Source organism: Haliotis cracherodii, unplaced genomic scaffold (genome assembly GCF_022045235.1).
Source record: "Haliotis cracherodii isolate W230 unplaced genomic scaffold, xgHalCrac1.p SCAF_2, whole genome shotgun sequence".
Classification (NCBI taxonomy): Eukaryota; Metazoa; Mollusca; class Gastropoda; order Lepetellida; family Haliotidae; genus Haliotis; species Haliotis cracherodii.
In genome coordinates, this window is record NW_027266275.1 from 12,712,728 (window position 1) to 12,729,384 (window position 16,657).

The window sequence follows — 16,657 nt, forward strand, 5'->3', positions numbered from 1 at the left end:
ATACATGCATGTTAAAGTCAGTGTTAGTGTGTGACGTGAGATCGACTGGATGGTATGGTCTATTAAGAACGACATTGGAATATTAATGATTATAATTGACTATGTATTCATCACAGTATTAGAGAATGGTGCTGTGGTTATTCTAACAGGATTAAAATGTAAAACAAGTTCATGTTGAAGTACTCGTATACCAATGTGGGACAATATACTTCTTTCTCGTACATGTATACCAATGTGGGACAATACACTCCTTTCTCGTATACCAATGTGGGACAATATACTCCTTTTGCTGATACATAAGCTGATTCAAAGTTACTAGGTGGAAGTGCCCCATTGTCACTAACCTCACACATAGATGTTATGCCAATTATCATATCTTAACATTTCTCGCCATGATGATCTTCAGTATGCTGGAGTTTGATGTAATACATAATGTTATATAAATGCTGACGTGTTTGTTGTTGTCTTTCTTAAATCTCTTTTTTACGAAGACAATAAAGAGCGCCATACGACTCTTGTTCAAAAGTTGTTTGATCAGGGTTATAACATTCAAGGTCACAAACACCTGGTGTCGTGACTGTTTGACAGTGATACATAAACACATGTTCATGATTTTGTCGGAATGGTACAATGGACTCTGATTTGAGTAGAGGTTTATTATGATTATGGAAATGGTTTTTGACGCATTTATTTGATAAAAGACCATTTTCATGTCATTTTTTGGAAATATATCATTATACATGCCCATGAACTAACACATACTTGTGTGAAGGCGTAGAGTTCTAGATGACTTATGTCGCCCATAAGTCCTCATCGGGTTTGTTGTATTTAATTTATTCAACTGTTTCAAGGGATTTTGAAATATGAAGGATTTAATCTTATCGTCCAAATGAATGGGACGTTGTACATTCTAGTTCGCCCGCCCACGTCGGTCAGCACTAGGTCACGCGTCGAGACATTCCACGCACGTGATTTGTGGACGGAACAACCAGTACGTCCTCAGAAGTTCACAGCCGGGCGGTTTCATCTGGCAGGATCACATCCCCAAACTTACATCCTCATCAAGTCACCAGATTCAAGGATTTTATTACGCTTCACGTGGTTTGGTCAGGATGACGTGCAGATGAATAAATGAACGTATGCTTTTATGAAAGAATTTATTTGTCGTGAGTTGTTTTTACGCCGCTTTGAACAGTATTCGAGTTATTTCACTGCATGACAGCTTAATATTGGAGGAAAGCTCGAAATGATGCAGGTCTCAAACGTTTACAACTTGGGTTAAACCCACGAGCAAGTGTAGCCCGCTCATGAGTCAGGAATCAGTCGGAATACATCTAAGGTAACTTGTTCATAAGTGAGTGAGTGAGTATGGTTTTACGCCGCTTTTAGCAATATTCCAGCAATATCACGGCGGGGGACACCAGAAATGGGCTTCACACATTGTACCCATGTCGGTAATCGAACCCGGGACTTCGGCGTGACAAGCGAACTTTAACCACTAGGGTACCCGACCGCCCCTATTCATAAGTAGAATAAGTATCTCAGAGTGGAAATGAGCCGATGATTGTCCGATTGCATTAGGCAAAGGGAAGTAACTCGGTTCACTAGCATCGTCTGCACTCAGCAATATTCCAGCTATATGATGGCCGTCTGTAAATAACAGAGTCTGGATCAACCAAATCCAGTGATTGACATGAGCATCGATCCACGCAATTCGGATATGATGACATGCATCAACCAAGTCAGCAAATTTCCAGCTATATGACCGCAGTTGGTAAATAATCAAGTTTGGATCAGACAATCCAGTGATTGATATCATGCACATTGATCCATGCAATTTGGAGTGAGTGAGTGAGTATGGTTTTACGCGGCTTATAGCAATATTCCAGCAATATCACGGCGGGGGACACCAGAAATGGGCTTCACACATTTTACCCATGTCGGGAATCGAACCCGGGTCTTCGGCGTGACGAGCGAAGGCTTTAACCACGAGGCTACCCGACCGCCCCCCCATGCAATTTGGAAATTGATACAAGGACAAGCATCAACCAAGTCAGCAAGCCTGACCACCCCCTCTCGCTAGTAAGCTCTTACGGGGCGGTCGGGTAGCCTAGTGGTTAAAGCGTTCGCTCGTCACGCCGAAGACCTGGGTTCGATTCTCGACATGGGTACAATGTGTGAAGCCCATTTCTGGTGTCCCCTGCCGTGATATTGCTGGAATATTGCTAAAAGCGGCGTAAAACCATACTCACTCACTAGTAAGCTCTTACAACAAGCATAGTCGCCTTTTGGGTTGCTGATGACCTACTCTACTCTGGGTATCTTGGAAGTTGGCTACTAGTTGTTAAAACATGTGCCCAATTATTTTCCTGGTAAAGAAATGTTAAATCAATACAATTCGTAACAAAAACATGTGATTTTCTTTATCTTTTACTTCTCCTAGAAGAAATAAACATATGCAAATGAACAATGTTATCGTGCTTCATATGAATGTATATTCAACACACTGCATATCTTATGCATTTTCACACTTCCTGGCAAAGGAACTCAGTGATAGCATGTTCAGCATAATATATTCCTATATAGAATTAATAATCACCCCCCTCTATATACATATACACCTTGTCTATATGTATATAGAGGGGGGTGATTTTTTCCTATACAAATATATATCATGCTAAAGACACTGTCATCGAGTTCCTGTGGTTCCTGGCTATTGAATGGAGTTTATTAAGCATGTTAAGCACAGATTGCTATGTGTGATAATGCTTCATTCAATTAAACATTTGCTCGCACGTAGACAATTTCAGGCACTTTTCAAGTATTCCAAGGACATTACTTTGTTATTAAAAAAACATGGACACTTTCGAATTCATGCATTGACTATTTAGACAGAAGTGTTTCTACAATGGCACATACTCTGAACAGACACAGCCACCCATACTGATTAGGTCTGGGATAGTACACATTATCTCCAGGCCTAGCATTTCTGTAAACATATACTAACCCCTGAATCCATTCCTGTGATTCTCGCAAACGCAAATTCCTTGATTTTCATTAACATTTTACTGACCCCATTGTAAGGGAAGGGTTAAGGGAGGTAACTTGTATCAACGAGAAACCAAAGCGACATCCTTTCCATCAAAACAGTTTTTGCATCAGTCAAATTTTTTAACGGTGAATTTCTCGTAAAGTCAATCATAATCAACGGACCTGGCCAACCCAACACTGAGGCTGGTTTGTATCTCACATTCTAATCGGTACATTAGACCTAGTAGCGAAGAAATCAAGGGCAGGTAACTTAGATTGAGAGAGCCACAGGAATGGATCCAGGGGTTTGGGTAGGTAAACTGAAATGAAATCCCTGGAGATATAGAGGATGGGGATAGGCACAACCTTAAAATATATTTGTTACTTCCAGTAGCCATTGATATCCAATATGGCCACCAAAACACTTTTCCAATGTAACAATAAGTGAAAATTATAATTTCACTCACAACTATGACAAGTTGTATGTCAAATAGAAGGTCTTTTCTTACTCTACAAGGTGTCCAATAATTCATACAAAAATAATAGGATAACATCTTTTTCTACAAGAATCTGCCATTATTCCATAATTTATAACAGACTGAAAAAAGACACAAACACAAATTATACTGATTATCAAGTGGCACCATGTTAATCATTGGCATCATTTTTCTGTATATTACACCTCTGAGTAACCATGGTGACAAGCATTCATTTTATAAATTAAATGATATACTCATCACTAAACATATCACAGACAAATAAAACTCATCTTGATTTCATAAATCAATCATCATCATCATCATCATCATCATCATCATCTCTTTTTTCTCTTGTTCTGCGTGACAGAGCATGTTCTCTGTACTGCCTTGCTCCTCCTCCCTGCTTACAACCTGGCTTTGGACACAGGGACTCCTGAGGACAACATCTTCTTCACCTGGTAGTAGTTGTTGGAGCCAGTGAGCCAGCTGCCTCCATCCGCAAAGATAGTCGTACCAGTCAGGAGTTCACTGCCCCTGGTTGTCAGAAAAAGGCAGACATCGGCGATGTCCACCCGCAAACCAACCCTCTGGATGGGAATTGCTTTCTCAAATTCTTCATCTACACGACCACCACCTGCATATATGAACAGAAAGTTTTAGAATCAGTAAGCAATTATTTGAATAAAATACTGATTTCTGTTTATGAATATTTTCGTGTTCTCAATCAGAATTTAAATGTGCCTTACAACAATTGAACATTTGTCAGCAAACACTTAACTTTAATATCTAATTCCTCAGCTTCAGACAGTGGAGATGTTACAGTGACAAGTTGCTGTATGCAGTGGATCTCCATCAGCCTGGACAGTCTGGACGCCACTCCTCCTTAACAACTACTGATGGGAACATCAAAATAAAATCTGCCATAATATTTAAGAATCTTGCATTCTGATTGGTCCACCAGCAGTATCAAATCTACAATAGAACATGAGTTTACTGATGACAGCATCAACTACTCTGCCAGTAACAACAATTATTTCTCCTGAGGGGAACATACCAAGGCGTCTCCATCCCTCTGTGTCAGCAATTGGGCCCGGGGCCACACACATGACCCTCACTCCGTTCATTCCCCACTCCACCGCCATGTGACGTGTCATCGCCTCTAAAACAGAACCAGCGTAGGAATGGTAGAGAAGAGGTAGAGGCATTTGAATACTGGAACTTCAAGACAAGTTAGTAGCATCTAAAGTGAGTGAGGTAGTAGAGTTTTACTCCACTTATAGTGCTTTCTATTGGGGATCCATGTATTAGCTTCACACATTGCACCCATGTGTTAAATGGAAGTCTAATTTCAATAGGGGGTGGTCGGGTAGCCTTGTGGTTAAAGCGTTCGCTCGTCACACTTAAAACCCCGGTTTCGTTTCCCGACATAGGTACAATGTGTGAAGCCCATTTCTGGTGTTCCCTGCGGAATATTGCCAAAAGCGGCATAAAACCAAACTCACTCATTCTAATTTCAATATCTAAAAAATGAAACTAAACAGGCAGATATGAATGCAAATAATAAAGCCACACTTTTACATTGCTGTGGTTATCCTGTACATACTTTCGTTTTTTAGTGCCATGGCATCTACAACCATAATGTCAGGTGATGTGAAATGGGCTTCAATGTCAGCTCTTACAACAAGTAAGAGTACTGTGGACCTATTCTGCTGGGGAATGCCCACAGGGTCGACAAGGGGTTAAGAAGGACTGTATAATATCCACTTTAAACAAACCTATGGCTGCCTTAGCTGAGCCGGCATGAGTCTGCATCATAGTTCCTCTCAGATGCAGCAGGGCTGTTATGTTGATGATGACACCGCCATTTGTCTACAAGAAGATGCAGTATTTGTGACAGTAACATCTATACATATTTGACAGGGTGATTGAGGTTCCCGAGAATGGCTTCACGACCAACATAAACAAACAATGCTCATCCCGGTAGACACCTGATTTCAGTCCCCCTGCAGGTAAATGACTGATGCTACATCCTCCTCCAGGTGTACCTCCAGCTTCACACCTGAGGCCACAATCCCACCCCACCCACCTCCAGCTATACACCTGATGCCACCAACACCCCCCCCCCCCCCCAACCAGCTATACACCTGATGCTGCAAATTCCCCCACCTCCTCCAGCTATACACCTCATGCCACAACCCCCACCCCCATCAATACACCTGATGATGACAACCCCCCCCAGCCAAACACCTGATGTCACAAACCCCCACCCCCAACTCCAGCAGTATATCCGATGCTGCCAAACCCCCGTTATACACCTGAAACCGCCAATCCCCACCCCCAACTCCAGCTATACACCTGATGCCGCCAATCCCCACCCCCAACTCCAGCAATACATCCGATGCTGCCAACCTCCACCCCCAACTCCAGCTATACACCTGATGCCGCCAAGCTCCACCCCCAACTCCAGCTATACACCTGATGCCGCCAATCCCCACCCCCAACTCCAGCAATACATCCGATGCTGCCAACCTCCACCCCCAACTCCAGCTATACACCTGATGCCGCCAATCCCCCCCCCCAAGCTATACACCTGATGTCACAAACCCCCACCCCCAACTCCAGCCATACACCTGATGCCGCCAATCCCCACCCCCAACTCCAGCTATACACCTGATGCCGCCAACCCCCACCCCCAACTCCAGCAATACACCTGATGCCGCCAACCCCCACCCCCCCCAAGCTATACACCTGATGTCACAAACCCCCACCCCCAACTCCAGCCATACACCTGAGGCCGCCAATCCCCACCCCAACTCCAGCTATACACCTGATGCCGCCAACCCCCACCCCCAACTCCAGCTATACACCTGATGCCGCCAACCCCCACCCCCCCCAAGCTATACACCTGATGCCGCCAATCCCCACCCCAACTCCAGCTATACACCTGATGCCGCCAATCCCTACCCCAACTCCAGCCATACACCTGAGGCCGCCAATCCCCACCCCAACTCCAGCTATACACCTGAGGCCGCCAATCCCCATCCCAACTCCAGCTATACACCTGATGCCGCCAACCCCCACCTCCAGCTATACACCTGATACCGCCACCCCCACCTTCTCCAGCTGTACACCTGATGTCACAAACCCCAACTCCAGCTATACACCTGATACCGCCACCCCCACCTTCTCCAGCTATACACCTGATGTCACAAACCCCATTTTGTACTACAATAGAAGCAGAAAAACTCTTACACACCTTCATGCTCTTGTCGTACACAGCCTTGCTGACGTTGAATGTCCCGTGAGCGTCGATTTCCATGACAGTGCGGAAGGCGTTGAAGGACATTTGGTCTAGGGGGCAGAGGAAGTTGCCAGCAGCACCTGCAATCAGTCAGTCAGTCAGTCAACGCAGAACCAATGGCAATCCTACAACTTTACAGCAATGTTCCATTGAGATGACTGTCTCCATGGTCTAGTGGTACAGAGATGACTGTCTCCATGGTCTAGTGATACAGAGATGACTGTCACCATGGTCTAGTGGTACAGAGATGACTGTCACCATGGTCTAGCGGGACGGAGATGACTGTCTCCATGGTCTAGCGGGACGGAGATGACTGTCTCCGTGGTCTAGTGGTACAGAGATGACTGTCTCCATGGTCTAGTGGTACACAGATGACTGTCTCCGTGGTCTAGTGGGAGGGAGATGACTGTCTCCATGGTCTAGTGGTACAGAGATGACTGTCTCCATGGTCTAGTGGTACACAGATGACTGTCTCCGTGGTCTAGTGGGAGGGAGATGACTGTCTCCATGGTCTAGCGGGACGGAGATGACTGTCTCCGTGGTCTAGCGGTACAGAGATGACTGTCTCCGTGGTCTAGCGGTACAGAGATGACTGTCTCCATGGTCTAGTGGTACACAGATGACTGTCTCCGTGGTCTAGTGGGAGGGAGATGACTGTCTCCATGGTCTAGCGGGACGGAGATGACTGTCTCCATGGTCTAGCGGTACAGAGATGACTGTCTCCGTGGTCTAGTGGTACAGAGATGACTGTCTCCATGGTCTAGTGGTACACAGATGACTGTCCCCGTGGTCTAGTGGGAGGGAGATGACTGTCTCCATGGTCTAGCGGGACGGAGATGACTGTCTCCGTGGTCTAGCGGTACAGAGATGACTGTCTCCGTGGTCTAGCGGTACAGAGATGACTGTCTCCATGGTCTAGTGGTACACAGATGACTGTCTCCGTGGTCTAGTGGGAGGGAGATGACTGTCTCCATGGTCTAGCGGGACGGAGATGACTGTCTCCATGGTCTAGCGGTACAGAGATGACTGTCTCCGTGGTCTAGTGGTACAGAGATGACTGTCTCCATGGTCTAGTGGTACACAGATGACTGTCACCATGGTCTAGTGGTACAGAGATGACTGTCTCCGTGGTCTAGTGGGAGGGAGATGACTGTCTCCGTGGTCTAGTGGGAGGGAGATGACTGTCTCCATGGTCTAGTGGTACAGAGATGACTGTCTCCGGGGTCTAGTGGTACAGAGATGACTGTCTCCGTGGTCTAGTGGTACAGAGATGACTGTCTCCATGGTCTAGTGGTACAGAGATGACTGTCTCTGTGGTCTAGTGGTACAGAGATGACTGTCTCCGTGGTCTAGTGGGAGGGAGATGACTGTCTCCGTGGTCTAGTGGGAGGGAGATGACTGTCTCCATGGTCTAGCGGGACGGAGATGACTGTCTCCATGGTCTAGCGGTACAGAGATGAAGGTCTCCGTGGTCTAGTGGTACAGAGATGACTGTCTCCATGGTCTAGCGGGACGGAGATGACTGTCTCCATGGTCTAGTGGTACAGAGATGACTGTCTCCATGGTCTTGCGGTACAGAGATGACTGTCTCCATGGTCTAGTGGTACAGAGATGACTGTCTCCATGGTCTAGCGGTACAGAGATGACTGTCTCCATGGTCTAGCGGTACAGAGATGACTGTCTCCATGGTCTAGCGGTACAGAGATGACTGTCTCCATGGTCTAGTGGTAGAGATGACTGTCTCCATGGTCTAGCGGTACAGAGATGACTGTCTCCATGGTCTAGCGGTACAGAGATGACTGTCTCCGTGGTCTAGCGGTACAGAGATGACTGTCTCCGTGGTCTAGTGGTACAGAGATGACTGTCTCCATGGTCTAGTGGTACAGAGATGACTGTCTCCATGGTCTAGCGGTACAGAGATGACTGTCTCCATGGTCTAGCAGTACAGAGGTGACGGTCCCCGTGGTCTAGTGGTAGAGTGTCAGGGGTTAATTCCCTGGCCGCATCAGTGTTTCCGTTCTCCAGTAATTGCCGGCACCGATAAAAATATCAACAAGCTGATAAATATGAACGTTGTCGGCTACCATGTCCGATAAAACATTGTTTGTTTTAAGTTATGATCATGTCAACAGTTACTTGCCTCATATAAATTGATAGGCTTTATTCATCAAACACAGAAACGCAAGCGTCTGTCTCGCATTCCACGGAACCCCCCATCTATTAATAGCATGACTATCCCGCACCAATTAAGGTGCTTCGCTTTGATTGGATAATATTGTCTTGATAGATGACGTTGGTAATCACGTGATCTCTGACGCCTCGTGGCACGAGATTAAACATGTCGAAGGCGAAGCAGACGAATCTTTCCACTTTCTTTGGGGTGGAGACGTCTAGTGCTAATCTGAAACGGAAACATGCAGCTGACGCGAGCGAATGTATTGAATCAAACACTCCCTCGACCTCGAAATCTTCGGACACAATGTCTAGCGAACCAGACTTGAAAAAGAAATCGAAATCTGTACTGCGAAAGTTTAATGCAGAGTGGTCAAATGAATTCAAGTGGCTTTGTTTTGAGGAGGAGGGCGACAAAATCATAATATTTTGCCGAATCTGCGAGGCAGCAAAAAAATGTAACGGTTTCACTAAAGGTTGTATTAATCTCAAGAAATCTGCTTTGAAAGATCATAGAGACAGCGCCTCTCATCATCAGGCCGTTACAACGATGTATCACAAAAATGCAATGGCAGCGCATATGGAGGTGGCAGCAGACAAATCTGACGAGAAATTAACAGCAATGTTAAACACAGTTTTATTCATGTCTCAAGAAAATATTGCTACCTCCAAGTTTTCTAAACTAATCGAACTGCAGCAGCGGAAAGGATGTGAACATTTACATGGGAGAAACGTACACTCATTCGGACTCGATAGACGCGATGGAGAATGCACTTGTTGAGAGTACTAAAGAACATTTAAAAACATAAAAACTTGAAAAAAGCAAGTTTATTGGACTCATTATCGATGAGACTGTAAATATCACAGTTGAAAAAAAACTTATTTGTTTGTGAAAATCGTTAACGACGGAAAGGCAGAAACAGTGTTTTTAGGAAATTTTTCAGTTCATAGTGGTACAACCGAATGTATCATGGAAAAAATTCTTGAAATTTTGCCTCAATGGAACATTCCTTTGGAAAAAGTGGTCGGTCTAGGATCGGATGGTGCGTCTGTTATGACCGGGAAACTCTCAGGAGTTGGGAAGAGGTTGCAGGATCATAATTCATATCTTGTGCACGTCCATTGCATAGCCCATCGTGTCGCACTTGCTTCAGCCGATGCAGCGAAGATTTTGAAGGTCGTAGCGGACTATAGAAGGACATTGAATGATATTTACAAACTGTTTGAATATTCAGCAACGCGATACAACAGATTGCGAGAACTTTCAGAGGTCCTTGAAGATTCTGACTTTTCAAGTTTAAAACAACCATGCAGTGTTTGTTGGCTTTCCGTGGGACGGGCGGTCAAAGCAGTGAAATCTAACTGGCCAGCTCTTGTTTTCGAAATTGAAGAGGAATCTGCCGAGCGAAACAACGCTTTTGCCACGAATATTCAGAAGAAAATTCGAACGTACTCCTTTATCCGACTTACTTACATGATGACTGACGTGCTCCATGTGATGGACAAAATTGTTACTCTTTTTCAGAGAGAGAATATCAACTTGGGCATGATTATGCCAATTGTGAATTCTACGATTGACTCCCTTGCCAGTCTAGAAAACACAGCAGGTGAAAATGAACAGACTTTCTTGGATAATTTGAACAATGGGGAATTTCGTGGAATTCAGGTCACATATGGGGACCCGCGATCTATCGGTGCGTTTCTGGTAACACGTTGTGGGTTTATTGCGGAACTCTGTAACTCTCTGAGAAAAAGATTTCCGGATGACTCGCTTGATATCGTTACTTGTCTGGACAAAGTGCTCAACCCAAGCCGATTTCCCCAAACGCAAGAGGAACTGACAGCTCACGGAAGGGAATCGCTCGAGAAATTACTGGACAAATTCTGCCTCCCGATTGGTCCAGCTGAAAATGACGTCATCAATCGCATCCGGGCGCTGCAGGATTTCACACCTTTCAAGATGGCGGTCAACAACATAGGAGCCGACTCGTTCGAAAAAAGTTGCAAGACAGTGATTTCTGAACTTTCAGATATTTATCCCGACTTTTCCACTCTGTGCTCGATAGCACTTGCTATCCCAGTTAGCAGCGTTGATGCTGAACGTGGATTCAGTTTGCAAAACAGGATACACTCTGCCAGTCGCAATCGTCTTTCCCAACAACGGATAAACAACCTGATGCTGTTGAATCTACACGCAGACATCAACAATACTGTCAAACAAGCTACAAAGATCTTTCGTAGAAAGAAACGCAAAATTTAATAAACAAGTCAGTATGTTTTATGTTGTATTTTATTGAATTTATTAATGACTGACAAAAATCACAAATGACCGGTATTTTGGTACATTGCCGGCTCATCTGTCCGGCAGATAAAAATATGACCGGAAACACTGCGCATCATACCAAAAAAAAGGAAAGAGATGGTACTTTTTTTACCCTGCCAGGCGCTCGGCATTTAGAGGACCAAAAATGGAATGGTCGACTCGGAGTCAGTACACTGTGTCTGAGTGAGTGGGGTATTCATGTGAAACTTCTGAATGGTATCTCAGTGGGATAGCACTACTATCAAATAGGCATTAGTCTAGACTAGTTTAAGGAACGACATTTTCTACAATTTCAAATGGCCAATATGTACACAGGCAATTGATTCTGTAGAATTGAAGCATATGTTTGTGATGAAACCGTTTGTTTTATAAAATCACAGACATAGAAAGTATTTATATAGGAGTCCTACCATTGACCAAGATGTCAATTTTCCCAAACTGCCTCATTGCCTCATCCACTGCTTCCAGTATCTGCTGCGGCTGAAATAATAATAATAATCATAAATATAGCTGCGGGCAGCGATGCGGGCTCTATGATTTCTAGAAGCACTGAGTCATTCAGTTTCAGCCTACTTCAATCCACTTTATAATACAGTGCATAACAGTATTGTATAATGTAATTAATAATTTGATATTTCACGGACTTCTTCTTTGATAGGCATTTAGAAGTTGGAGTACTAAGTAAGCATAAGAATTTATGGATGAACAACTTCTTTATTACAATTAAGAGTGACGTTTTGGTGTAGGTTCTATCACTGTTATCAAGCAAGTGTGGTTGACAAGTATCTATACAAAGTAGGAGGCAATGTTTATGCAGTAGAGTAAATGTTGTTATACTGGAGTAGAGAAGCCTGTTATGTACACACAAGGGTAGTGATGACAATCGTCGGTGAAGTCAGTGACAGAAACAAAGGATGAATCCAGTAATATACTGATATAAGCAACAGGATTATGGCTGATTGGGGCCTTTGATGAGTTGATGGTACGCCGGGGGATATCAAAATCAAAATCAAATATGGCCGCAACTAATAACTATCCCATCAAATATATCACTGTTTGATGTGTTATGTACGGAGACAAATCTCAGAAAGTTTGGTAGCATTTCATGTTGTGGATTCAGTGTCGTATGCTTTTGAAAACCTGTGTACCCAAAACACACTGTGAAAACCCTGAATCCAAAATGGCTGCCAAACCACGTGGCCAATGGCCAAAGTTAAAGAACAAAAGATGTCAAGCAACTAAAGCTGCAGGCACATGTAGAGTGTGAAAGTAATCGGAGTAGCAATATTCCAGCAATATGACGGCAGGGGACACCAGAAATGGGCTTCACACATTGTTACCCATGTCGGGAATCGAACCTGGGTCTTCGGCGTGACGAGCCAACGCTTTAACCACTAGGCTACCCGACCGCCCCTCATACCAATAAATCATTTAGTTCAAGTCAATTTGAATCCACTTTATAAATGCATTGCAGATGAATATGCTATAGTGTAATTTATTACTTCATATGTCATTAGACTGCCTCCGTGGTCTAGTGGTAGAGCCTCCGCCCGGAGAGCGGAATGTCCGGAGTTCGATCCTCGACCGCGTCATACCAAAAGACGTTAAAAGATGGTACTTGTTGTTACCCTGTCTGGCGCTCGACATTAAGGGCTAAAACAAGGACTGATCGGCTCGGAGTGGGGTATTCATGTTAAACTGCGGCATGGTATCTCAGTGAGCTAGCACTATATATCGGCATCAGTCCGGACTAGTACAAGCAGCCCCACACACGTACATGCACGTCGCTATATAAGTGCAATAATCTTGGACGTGACGTTAAACCCCATTTCACCTCACCTCATATGCCATTAGTCCGTTTTGACAAAATTGGCGGGAGCCAGAGCTTTCTTGGTTGTTCTCTACCCATTCCAGTCCTTGCTCATATTCGAATCCTCAAATGGATTCTTTATACCAATGCCGTCAAATAAAGACGCCGCTACGTAATTGACGTGTACAAGGGTGTCCCAGGGCATAGAGCCCTAATAATAAATCGAAAGATTACAATAGGACAATATGATTACAATAATTATCTAGACGATCCCACTCTAGATACACACACAAAATTTGGTCGAAATCGGACCAGTAATTTCCAAGTTACAAGTGTTCAAAGGTCTGCTATTCGGAGGTCTGCTGTACGGCAGCTTGGGGCAGGGTGGCAGGGGGTCAAATAGTCCGGAAGCATAGCTCCCTTGTCCATTGAGCTACAGTCAAACAAATTTGTGTTCTGACTTCGCCAGGACCCCGGGTTTCTGTCGCATTGCTTAGATAAAGTGCTGAATCTGTTTCTCTTGCCTTTCAGGCATAGAGCCCTAATAACTTTTCTCAGTGTCTTATGTATGTATATATATATGAGCAAAGCCTACACTCACTGGGCCTCACTTAGACACCTAAAAGACACCTTGTATTGAAAAACATTTACATAAAAGCATTGAGCATTGAATTTAAAAAAATGCATATACGTTTCACACCTACCTATGAACACCTACCCACCCAAACCTTAACATTATCCACATTCACACCCCATTTGGTCATTCACAATCCAAACTCATCCTTTTTCAAATGTTTTTGGGATTCAGTATGGTAGCCACTTAACTGACAAGACTGTTTTCCACTTTTCTCATTACTTATTTCACATTAACACACAGCCACAGTGACATCACAACACAAGGAGATGTTTTCATTGTGTTCTGATGTGGAAAAGTAGCAAAATATGAGAAATGATTCAGTGTCAGCAAGCTACCTGTACTGTCAAGTGAGTTACTATGAGCTGTCATTTGCTATGCATCTACCACCTGAGTGTTTCCAGTTAAACAACCAACTGCCTCCATGAATGCCTCTAGGGCATTAAGATAATGTTCTGCTTACTTATCCTGTTCATAAATATGACCAGCGAAGATCCAGGGTAGAATAGGTCTTCAGCCACCCATGCTTGCTGTAAAAGGTGACTATGCTTGTCGAAAGAGGCAACTCACTGGATCGGGTGGTCAAGCTCGCTGACTTGGTTGATGCATGTCATCGTATACCAATTGCATGGATCCATGCTCATCATGCCAATCACTGGATTTACAAATTGCGTCACTTAGCTGGAATATTGCTGAGTGTGGCATTAAACAACAAACAAACAAATATTGATCAATACTGATGCAAAACAATACACACAGTGAGGACCTAATGAAGCCTCTGTTTCCTTGTTATCCATCTTCTACTTTATGAGTGAGTGACTATGGTTTGACGCCGCGGGGGACACCAGAAATGGGCTTCACACAGTGTACCCATGTCGGAAATCAAACCCGGGTCTTCGGCGTGGCGTCTACTTTATGAGATGTGACTGTACATCATAGAATATTAGTTAAAATAATAAAGTGGTTTTAAATAACTTGAATGAACCATGATAGAACTCCCAGTTGCCTTGAGCATAGTCGCCCTTGATCAACACAACCTTACAGTGCGAGTGATATGGTTATGCCATCCAACCAGTGAGTGAGTGAGTGAGTGGGTGGGTGGGTGGGGTGGGGTGGGGTGGGGTGGGGTGGGGTGGGGTGGGGTGGGGTGGGGTGGGGTGAGTGAGTGAGTGAGTGAGTGAGTGAGTGAGTGAGTGAGTCACCTTCCTGACATCCACACTTAGAGGCAGGCATTTCCTTCCTGTTGCTGCTGTCAGTGTTTCCGAAGCCTGCTTCACTCGCTCGAAGTTCCGCCCGACTATAATTGTGTCACACCCATGTCTAAACACAACATTTTATGGTCAACTTTGAGGGACCTGATCTGTTATAATGCATACAAGAGAAAATCATGCATTGATAGAAATAAATAAATTAAGTTACCATTTTCAGGGGTAATGGAAAAATGTTCATTTATTATTTTGTTATTTTATTATAAATTACCTATCCATAACACGTCATATTTTATCATCAACTTTCAGAGAAAAACATATCAACATGAAGATATAAATAAAAAATACAAAGAGAGTTTCCTTATAAAGGCGACACTTTGGAGTTAAAGATCTTACTTTTTACAAACTGCAAACAGTAAGCCTTATCTCAAAACATGAAGTGACATTATCATTATGCTTACAGTATATTTGTAGACTTTCATTACTGTTACTTAAGATAAGATATAAGTATTATGTGCAGAAAGCTATTCATCCCATTCTTCATTAATTATAACATCAGGAGAGACTAACACGAAGTCCCATAATGAGCGATGGTTAAGTGAGAGTTGAACCCACCTCATGAAGATCTCAGTGACTGTGAAGCAGATCCCGGAGCCACCACCAGTTATAAAGGCGACTTTCCCTCTGAAATCATGGAGTGGAAATCAAACTGTGTTCAAAATAAGTGCCTGCCTGTAGGCCCGTGGCAGGTAGATCTCGTGTCAGGCTTGTAGTTTCACATTTGTGTGGGTCCTAATGGCCTGCAGTAAGTTTACATGTCGATTTCTTTGTCACAATAATCTACAGTTTTTTAAATGAGGGTCTGAAGAGTTTGGTCGGAGCCTGCAGCTTCTAAAGTCTGTGGGTTCTGAAGGCAGCCACACAATCATGTTCATTTTGATATCCAGATGTATGCTTAGTCTCCATCTATGCCTTAAAACAAGTCAGCGAGCATGACCACCGGATCCCATTAGTCGCCTCTTATGACAAGCATAGTCGCCTTTTACGGCAAGCATGGGTTGCTGAAGAGCTATTCCAACCAGGATCTCACTGTATATCTTGCATGGGTGGATCTTCTTATTTGATATTGGTATTTTGTGGTCACGTTCTCCACACTAAATTTACTGTGGTATAACCATAGACGTGTGATCATAAGCACAAATGTCGCTGTCAGTGCTGCATAAACACTGTATGCTAAGTTAGAAGCATATCAATGTATTGCAACTTTTGCAAGTCATGTTATGTTCTAGTGTACGACAGACCGATAGATCATTATGATTTTCTTATTATCTCACCTGAGTATGTCTGGTTTAAATATATATTTGTAATTTTCTTCACATGTCTCTTTGTGAATAACATCATTTCGTGACATGTTCTCCGTTCAAATATAAATACAACTGAAGTGATGGAGGTTATGCGGGAGTGGACAACTTCTTCGAGGACATGTGCGTGAACTTTGAACTTGTTTTCACATTAAAAAGTAGGATTTACATCTGGAAAAAAGATTGTCTCAATGAGTATAACCCAACGACCGTATATGAACCAGACAGCATTTCTCGACGTAACACATACAACTCAGAATTATGTACTTAATATAGATGTGGTGATAGCCTTTCGAGATTTGTCAAGTTGTACTAATGACGTTTTTGAAGTGGTCTAAA

The 16,657-nt window shown here is 43.7% G+C and overlaps 1 protein-coding gene across 1 annotated transcript; it reads right to left on the reverse strand.

The window, feature by feature from the left end:
- Nucleotides 1-3,813: 3,813 nt before the first annotated feature.
- LOC139468707 (peroxisomal 2,4-dienoyl-CoA reductase [(3E)-enoyl-CoA-producing]-like) lies at nucleotides 3,814-16,440 on the reverse strand. The gene is made up of 8 exons (XM_071250828.1): nucleotides 16,292-16,440; nucleotides 15,573-15,641; nucleotides 14,952-15,069; nucleotides 11,716-11,785; nucleotides 6,766-6,890; nucleotides 5,285-5,378; nucleotides 4,564-4,668; nucleotides 3,814-4,143 (listed from the first exon to the last, which is right to left on the reverse strand). Exons 1-8 carry the CDS (start codon nucleotides 16,366-16,368, stop codon nucleotides 3,914-3,916), a joined length of 888 nt encoding a protein of 295 aa, XP_071106929.1. The 5' UTR covers nucleotides 16,369-16,440; the 3' UTR covers nucleotides 3,814-3,913.
- Nucleotides 16,441-16,657: the final 217 nt, after the last annotated feature.